This window comes from Panthera uncia, assembly GCF_023721935.1.
Source record: "Panthera uncia isolate 11264 chromosome C1 unlocalized genomic scaffold, Puncia_PCG_1.0 HiC_scaffold_3, whole genome shotgun sequence".
Lineage (NCBI taxonomy): Eukaryota > Metazoa > Chordata > Mammalia > Carnivora > Felidae > Panthera > Panthera uncia.
In genome coordinates this window covers 13,545,704-13,555,243 of record NW_026057584.1, presented here as the reverse complement: position 1 = coordinate 13,555,243, position 9,540 = coordinate 13,545,704, and the positions used below count along the sequence as shown (strand labels likewise).

Genomic DNA, 9,540 nt, shown 5'->3' with positions numbered 1-9,540 from the left:
GAGTTCATGACCTGAGCCGAAGTCGGACGCTTAACCGACTGAGCCACCCAGGAGCCCCAGTAAAACCTTGATGTAAATGGCTTCATCGCTAAGTGAGTCACCCAGAGGATAATGAACTCTCATGGGCATGGTGACCGACAGTGGATCTTTGGGGCTATAAGTTAGCCAACTAACCTACAGGACTCCATCCTTATACAACACTCACTAGTTTACAAAATGATTCCATAAAAATAAATATTCTGGTGCCTCCACCAGGCAGGATAGTATTCCCCATTTAACAAACCTAGCTCAATGGATCAGCACGTCCAGGTCACATGGGCTTCTTTTTTTCAAGGTTTATTTTATTTTTGAGAGAGAGCATGAGTGGGGGAGGGCACAGAGAGAGGGGGGGACAGAGGATCTGAAGCAGGTTCTGTGCTGACAGCGGAGACCCCGATGCGGGGTTCGAACCCATGGGCCATGAGATCATGACCTGAGCTGAAGTCGGACGCTTAACCCACTGAGCCACCCAGGTGCCCCCACCGATGCTCACGTGACAGGCTTGAGGCCGACACAGGGCTTCTGACTCCAAATCTCAAATTCACCACCAGTTCTCAGCAGTTTTCAGGCATTCAGGTGAACAAAAAGCACCCAGGAAAAACCCTAGTTCCTTTGTATGTGTTAGGCAGAAGCGCAAATACAAAGCAGAGGTCAAAGGTACAAACCAACAGAGTTTCCCTTTGGGCTGAGCCCACATCATTCACCAGAGCGTACTGGTCCGGTAGAGGGCCAAGACTGTAAATACTTCAGGCTCTGTGGCCCATTGATGGTCTCCGTTACACAGTCTTTTCTCTTTTATGTTTTGTTTTATAAAATTTTAAAATTGTGAAAAGCATTCTTAGTTCACAGGCCGTACAAAAACAGACCAAGGGCAGGATCTGACCCGTGCACCCTAGCACCGGACCTGGTGTGCTAGAGTTTCTAGAGTGCCAAAGTGGGACTGGGAATACAGGCCTCCTGGAAGTAACTTACGTACCCTGGCTCTCAAATGTTCACCTACAAGCATATGTCCTTGACTCACAGAAGAGATTTCACCTCCCTAACTTACCACAAGTTTAGGCTATTGCCATTTTCTCCTGTTATACAGCCGGAGAGAGAGGTCAGCAGCCTGCCTGGCACTTGCTTCTTGACTTCCTCTTGGGTCATCTCTACCCTCCTATATATATGAAGGGATAGTTACTCTTCGGCCGGGGGGGGGGGGGGGGGGGACAGGGGGGGGGGGGGGGGAGTGGGGGTGGAGAGGGCACAGGCCTTAAAATGGAGGCCCACTTCTAAATAACATAAGAAATTATAAACATTCCCCAGAAAGCAGCAGATAGACATAAATTAAATTAGGCAGTATCTGAGACCTTTTAATGAAATATGTTATAAAGGAAGTTGAAAATAATAATTGACAAAAAGATTTCTGTTAATTCTCCCATCAGAAAACTTTAGTGAGAGAAATTAGAACTCTGAAAGAATTTCATTCCACCCCCCCCCCATTAAACTTGATTGCATTTTATTTTTTTTAACATGTACTTATTTTTGAGAGAGAGAGAGAGAGAGAGAGAGAGAGAGAGAGAGAATGAGAGCAGGGGAGGGGCAGAGACACAGGGAGACACCGAATCCCACGCAGGCTCCAGGCTCTGAGCTGTCGGCACAGAGCCCGACGTGGGGCTTGAACTCACAAACTGCGAGATCATGACCTGAGCGGAAGTCGGATGCCTAGCCGACTGAGCCACCCAGGCTCCCCAGCTTGCCTGCATTTTAGTAGACCGTTGTCTATTAAACAGTTGTAAATGCCAAGGACCCACAATGGTTTATTTTGATGTTTACCAGGGCTTTCCACTGTGGACTACACAGCCAAACTACAGTCGATGCCAGCCCAAAGCTTATCCAGGCATGAATTCAGAGCCCGGACGTCAGGAATAAGATTCTTTGGTATAATGAAGTCTTGAGGGCCAAAGCCTCCTGAAGAATATCAACATTCACCACCTTGTATTTATCGTAGTAGCTTTCTCCATCCTTAACTTACACCATTTCAATGAAAAGTTAAGTAGGCAACTTTATCAACGGGGCTTTTCATATCAGCCAATTACGTAAAAACGTCAAAGGGTCAACAATACTTATGTTCAGTGTTTAGGCTTTTATGAAGGGAATTGAGCTGGGCACCCCTGGGGCATGAAGAGGTTCCTATCTATATGGGGTTCCCCCATCTGCCAGTGAGATAAGAAAAATATATGAAAGTAAATAAGTACGAGTTCAATACAGAAAACAAGAAAAAGAGATCACTTATTCCCTTGTCAACCATTTCATTGGTATCCACACTGTGTCTGGCATTATTATCTACTCTGTAGACGGTTCCTCAGAACTCAGACTTGTATATCCCATTTCCAATTTGAAATCTCCATGTATAGATAGACCTAACAGACATTTCAAACTTAACATGTCTTACGGTGAACTTCGATCATCATGCCAGATCTTCTCCTATAGTCTTCCCCACCTGAATGACAACTCCGTCTTCTGGCTGTTAAGGCTAAACGAAACAAACAAACCAGGACCGAAATCAAATGACCGCACATTCACACTCATCCCTGAGTCCTCTCCTTCTCTCACACTTCAGGCTGAACTTGAAAGCAAGCCCTATTGGCCCTACTTTGAAATCCATCGGAATCCATCCACTTCTCGCAACCTCGACAACTACCATTCAGCTCTGTTGCTGGGACCGCTGCAAAGCTTGACGATTAGTGGTGTCCCTGCTTCCGCTCTGGCCCCACTGCAGCCGTGGATCCTGCTACTCACCTGCGCCAGGGCCTCCGGGTTAGTGGGCTTATCGTTAAAAGAGCACTTTCTGTCCCCCAGGCACTGATCTAAGCTCTTTGCAAGTATTACTGAATTCTCACAATAACTTTACACGGTAGGTGCCATTACTGTCTGTGTTTTATTAGTGAAAAAATGAAGGCACAGGGAGGACAAGTCATTTGTCATGGTCATATAGCTGGTAAGTCACAGAGACAGGACTCAGACCCTGACATTTTGGCTCCACAGCTCAGGCTCTTGACTTTCTGTGCCTGCTCCCTCCAATGCCTTCCTTACTCTTGGGAAAAGCTTTCTCTCCGTCTTCATGATGGCCTTTGTGATCTGTCCCCCAGTACCTCCGTGACCTCACCTGCTACTCCTTTCTCTTTGACTTATTTGGCCACAATGGCCTCCTCACTCTTTCTCAAACGCCCTTGGCCTTTCCCCATATTACAGACTTTCACCCCGGCTGGTTCTTCCACCTGAGACACTTCCCCACAGAGAAGTGGCATGATTCATTCCCTCACCTCCTCTGGGTCTTTCCCCAAATGTCACTTTTTTCCGGTACTGAACATGCTCCTTATTGAACATCTTTCTAATATATCTAGACACGATTCTAAGCACTTAACATCTGTTTTACTTTATCAAACCCTCACAACAGCTCTGCATTGATGACACTATTATCCTCATCTTACAGGTGAGAAAAAGAGGCATCGAAATGTTAAACAGTGCGGGGAAGGTCACATGGCTGATAAGTGATAAATCAAGATTTCAACCCAGGGGCTCTGGCACGAGAGTTTGTGATTTCTCTCTCTCTCTCTCTCTCTCTCTCTCTCTCCTTTCTCCCCACCCCTCTCTCAAACACACACACACACACACACACACACACACACACACACAGTATCAATATACAAATTTGGTGACTAAAAGGTGATGGAAAAGTGAGAGAGAAAAAAAAAGTCAGTTTGTTCAGAAGCTTAGAGCCAGAGTGAGAAAATGATTAGAAAGAAAATGATTAGAGAAAATGATTAGAAAGAAGGACGTGAGGTACAGAGGTGTAGATGATCAGTTTCCAGAGCTGTGTGTTTCTGGGTGTCCATCCATGGGGCTCTTCCATCCGAAGCACCTGGAGGTGTTGACTAAAAATACAGATGCCCAGGCTGTACCCCACACCTTCTTATATAGAGCCTTTGGGTCCAGGCGCCCAAGGATTGACTCACACACAATTCCTAGGTGACTTTAAAACACATTAAAGCTTTTGAGCTACTATCTTGAAAGATGCGGAATCGTTTCATTGACTTAAATTTGTACACTAAACATCACAATGCTCATATGGCATTTCCATAACGACAAGACTTGGAAAATACACTATCAACGTAAAACTTGGCAACTTAGGACGGGGATCTTTGATGAGTTTGTTCATAGGTGGATTCCAAATGCCTGGAACAGCGGCTGGCCCATGGTGGGCCACCAATAAATAGCTGTTGAATGCATGAATGTGGAGTGGCCCATAGGAAACTCTCAGGATGCACAGTGATTCTGTCTGTGCATATTTAACCCGGAGTGGTCCAAGATTTCCATCAGTCTTCTCATAAAACTGAGTTTTATCATTATCTCCTCTAGAGGTTATGAACAGAGTGGAAATTATACTGGCTTTTGTAATCCTTGATCTAAATGTGACTTCAGGCTCTGGAATGTGGCAGCTGTGTGATATGAACAAGATATGCAACCGTTCTGAAGCCCTGTTTCCTTCACCAGTAAATTCAACATCACTCTATTTAATGTCCATAATGATATCATATAAAGGAATAGAAACCTTGAAACAATAAGACATTGTTATTGATTTTTCTTTTGCAAATTTCCACCTGCTAAATTTTATAGTATAACTGGTAACATTGGGGGTGGGGAGGCTGTTAAATGATCGAGACAGCATGAGCAGAACACATAACTATAGAATGCTAACATCATAAACAAGAGTTAAACTTGGGGGGGACATGTCTCAGTCCCTTTAAAACCTAATTTGTGAAAAACTTACCGGAATAATAAGTATGAAATTATTCCTAACTAGCATTTCCTCCTAGAGAAAACCATAGCACAACAGTTCAAGAACAGGATTGCTTTTTTATTTTATTTTTAAAAAAATGCTTTTAAGTGTGTATTTATTTTTGAGAGAGAGAGAGAGAGAGAGAGAGAGAGAGAGAGAAGGTATGAGCGAGCAGGGCAAAGGCAGAGAGAGAGAGCAGAATCTGGACACAGAATCCAAAGCAGGCTCCAAGCTCTGAGTTGTCAAGCACAGAGCCTGATGTGGGGCTTGAACCCAAAGACCGCGAGATCGTGACCTGAGCTGAAGGCAGACACCTCCCCGACTGAGCCACCCAGGTTCCCCCCCCCCCCGCCAGCATTGCCTTTTAAACACCTAATATCAGTTTGTGGAAGAAGTTGGCATAGAACGGTATAGCTCAGTACTCTGTCCCTCAGAGTCGCAGGCCAAACCAAATGACTTTCATCTCAAAACTTTTAGTGTAACAGGTGGTTTTCATTCATTATTTACCACATCCTTGAAATCTGAACGTTAAAATCTAAGAGGAAAAAAGTCGATTGTGCTGAAGGTACGCAATGCCTCCCCAATTTTTGAAACTTTAGCACGCCTACCACCATCCTAACGTGGGATTTCAGTGACTAAGCAGATCTCTCAGTGCACCTCAAGTCAGGAAAGATGCCACCCTCCACTTTATTCTTCCTGACAAAACAGGTGTACAAATAAGGGAGTGACACTGTCTATTGTAACTAAAGCACAGACAGACATGTGCCAGAAACAGCTTTTCAATGAAAATGCCATGCATTCTACCAAATCCTCAGAAACTTCACTCTGATTTTGCGCCTAAGTTCAGCATTTTCTAAAGCCCTTTGTGTTGCAGAGTCAGAAACAAAAAGTCTAAATACCTCGAAGGCAGACATCTAACCCCCCCCCACAGCTACACAACCTGATTGGTGGCATGCGATCCGAAACTGCGTTTGGGGCTCTTCTTTCAAACTAGAGTTGCAAAATCAAATCCACTGAATTAAACCAGACTCCGCAAGTTTTCTCGTTCTCTCTGCACAAAAGTGAGTAACATCATACACAATGTGAGGCAGGAGAGCATGTCTAATAGACCGATACACTGCACATTTCGGGGCAGATCTAAGAGAAAGAAAACCAGCTCTGAATGATAGAAATCCTTTGAAAGATTTCCCCCCACATGGCAAAGCACAGGAGTAAACCCTAGGTCGCACACTCCTTTATCTAAAGCCGAACAGCCCAAACCCTAAATTGCAACCTCCTTTCGGTAATAACAGTTCAATCAACTCCGGCTCCTTTGCCACAAGTACCATACCATGATAATGAGGGTTCTGGGTCTACTCATCTCGTCCTCGCTCTCCAGAGGCACAATCTCGTGGGATGGTTCCTCTTGGCGTCGTCTACAAATGTGTGGACAGCTCCTCTGGACCACAGAGCGGAAAGCCTGAAGCAGAACAATGCTGGCCGTGCAGCCCATAGCTGCATCGTGGAGCCTACAAAGTAACTTCTATGTTGATGCTATGTTGGAAAAACAGTGGCTCCTTGTCCCTGAAAGCAGCCTACATTGCAGCTGCAGCCAGCTGACTCTCCAATCGCTTTCTTGAGCTCTGATCATCTGATCACCGCCAAATAGCTTGGATGCAGAGATGGGAAAGATTTGATCCACTGAAACTGAATGCACTCAGGAATATTAGAGCGTTTCGCCCGGAGAGTTATTTCTCAATTCATCTCGGGAACGTGCTTCCTGCTCGTTGCAACGATTCTCTCCGATTCTAGTTTCAGAGGTCTGAATAAACACATCACTTCCACCCAGACACTCGAATAAATAACTCTCTTTCAACCAAACGACTGGAAATCTAACTCCCCACTGACATTTTCCCAAGGCAAATGAGTGTCATATAAAGAGTGAAAATGATTGCTCTCTTTTTCAGCGTAAACACTTCGGGAAGGATATTTTGCTAGACACCTCACTAAGTGATTGGGGTGTTACTTTTTATAGCCCTGAAGTTCCAGACATGAAATGGGCTCATCCGAAACGTGGAGCCACTGAATCAGAACGATTTATCAGAAGCATGCGCGCCTTAACCAAACCCACATGAGTGACACCAGTGTTCCCCCTGCGATTTCCTTTCAATGGTAGGGCTGTTCTGTTCCCACACATGCAGTTCTGCAGCCTAATACATTTTTATATTTACATAGGCGGCTCGTGGGGCTGAAAATATCTCTCTTACTGAGGTCACTCGGCGAGCTCTGCCAAGTGACCTCTTAGAAAAAGCAGCTGTAAAGCATTTTCACATCCTATCAATAAGCGTTCAAGGCTTCAGGAAGGACGTTGAGGTCTTCGGTAGTTAAGAGTCTAGTATTCCCTGGCTCCTGGGAGCCTAGTCACTTAGGAGGGGACCGAAGAGATGCTTAGAAATCACGTGACCTGCTTGGAATGGCTTCAAGATCTAATGGTATACTGTAAGAGAATAGCACAACAAGGGATGCTTGCACTAAAAATATCTCACAGCAAATGGATTTTGCTTACAAACGAGGAGAGTATGAAATCCCCAGTAGGATTTGCGATGTCGGGATCTTTTCTGTCAAGCTAATCCTTCCCGTGTAACTCTCAGGGATTCAAAGGAAAAATGTTTTCTTTGGTTTCTGGGCTCCTGAGTGCACAGTGTGCTGCAGGAAGTGTGAAGGCAGGTTGGTTTTGCTCCGAGGTGTGGCCACTCCAGCTCCGGGGAAGTTGCTCTCCCAGGAGCGTCTAGCACGCGGCTCAATTAGGCATTAATTGCTCAGTAATCTGTCACAACACAGCATTATTTAATTGGTACGTTTGCCAGAGAAGTAAAACATTTTTTTTTTTCTTCTAAGAGGTACGGGCTGCCAGTAGTTTTTCATCTCCCTCTGTTTTGAGCAAACATATTTTAGTGCTGCTGGAAAAAGAAGAAAAAAATGCTAATGGTGCTGGCAAGTCCCCTAACCCCTCCAGACCTTTGTCAGAGTGCCCGGGTGCTAATCTAAACCATTTTTACTGCAAACAACTGGGGCATTTACTGAAGACAGGCTGCAGTTTAACCTATCTGGCTTGTATGCATTGAAAAAAAACTGACATCGGGGCCCCTGGGTGGCTCAGTCAGTTGAGCGTCCAGCTTCGGCTCAGGTCATGATCTTGCGGTCCATGAGTTCGAGCCCCGCGTCGGGCTCCACGCTGACAGCTCAGAGCCTGGAGCCTGCTTCGGATTCTGTGTCTCCCTCTCTCCCTGCCCCTCCCCTGCTCACACTCTGTCTCTCTCTCTCTCTCTCTCAAAAATAAACATTAAAAAATTAAAAAAAAAAAAAGAAAAAGAAAAAAATGTATATGTAAATGGTGTACATGGGAGGCAAAGCATGGCTCGAGCTTCCATGATTGTGAAGGTGTCACTTCGAGTATGATTGCTCCTCCGGGGCTCTTTGGGGACCCCACCCACCCACTCCCATGCATGACAAGGTGCTCTCCAGCTGTTCCCTTAGGTTCTGGTTATCTGCTCATGAATGAACAGCAAGGCTCTTGCTGGAGGCACTTAATCACGACACCAGCTCTGGCTGGCAATGGGAGTGGGACCCCTTGCCATACCCCATGGGCTTGGCAGGGAAGAGGACGTCGCCATCCCAGACTCCCATCTAGGCACCTCTCTCTCAATCCGGCTCACCTCTGGGGTGGCTTTTGGAGTCAGATGTTTTGGCAGATGTCAAAGTCTTTGGGGAAACAAATGAGATGCTTTCTAGCTATTAGAGTCCTGTCTTCATTGATCCCCTTTGTTGCCTCTGAGGGACTCACCCCTATTATTGATGGGCTGCTGTGGGGCTGTCAATCTTCCCTCTCTTGATTTCTCTTTCAACTTCCATCATCAAGGAAAGACAATCTCCGAAAATTAGTTTCTTGGGAATTCAATATATACTACAGTTACCCAGGGGACACGAGACCATGAGGACAACAACCAAGGATCACGGTTAGACATTTAGCCCGGCGTTTTCTTCTGAAAAAGTGTCAAATGTGTAGCAAAGTTGCCAGAAAGGAGTTGGATTCTGAGGTCCAAGTTTTACATAGCAAGTTAAGTTAGGGGTGGGGAAGAGATAACAATCAACCTGAAGAGACTGGACACTTTCCCTCCTCGTAGTTAGCATACATGTTATGTTACACAGAGGAAAGGAAATATTTAAAAATGAGGTAAAAGCCCTTCCCAGGTATCTGCTATTTTCATTTGAAGTATTAATAAGACAAATTATTAATTTGGCTTTCAAGCATCAAATGTGCGTGGCCTCACTATTCAATGACATTTGGAGACTCTCTCTGGTCTTGTCTGCCTCTTCTCCTAGCTAGGTTTTACTTTATGACTCACTAAGATGTTTATTAAATGTAAAATGATAAAAGTAAGGTTTTTCACCTATAGTAAGGTTTTGTCATAGATGAGGAAATAATGTCACTAACGTTTGTAAGACTAAATTTTCTTTTTTTTTTTTTTTTTTAAATTTTTTTTTTCAATGTTTTTTATTTTATTTTTGGTACAGAGAGAGACAGAGCATGAACGGGGGAGGGGCAGAGAGAGAGGGAGACACAGAATCCGAAACAGGCTCCAGGCTCCGAGCCATCAGCCCAGAGCCCGACGCGGGGCTCGAACTCACGGACCGCGAGA

At 45.0% G+C, this 9,540-nt stretch overlaps 1 protein-coding gene across 2 annotated transcripts in view; it reads right to left on the bottom strand.

Moving 5' to 3' along the window:
• DOCK10 (dedicator of cytokinesis 10) overlaps positions 1 to 9,540 on the bottom strand; it is a 268,151-nt gene that overhangs the window by 201,457 nt on the left and 57,154 nt on the right. The window contains exon 1 of one of the 2 annotated variants that reach the window (XM_049615821.1): positions 6,192 to 8,167. The exons of the other annotated variant lie outside the window; for it this stretch is intronic. Within the exon in view, the coding sequence (XP_049471778.1) occupies positions 6,192 to 6,353 (162 nt within the window). The 5' untranslated portion in view covers positions 6,354 to 8,167. Of the gene's footprint in view, positions 1 to 6,191; positions 8,168 to 9,540 lie in introns of those variants that run through there. 2 annotated transcript variants of the gene reach the window in all.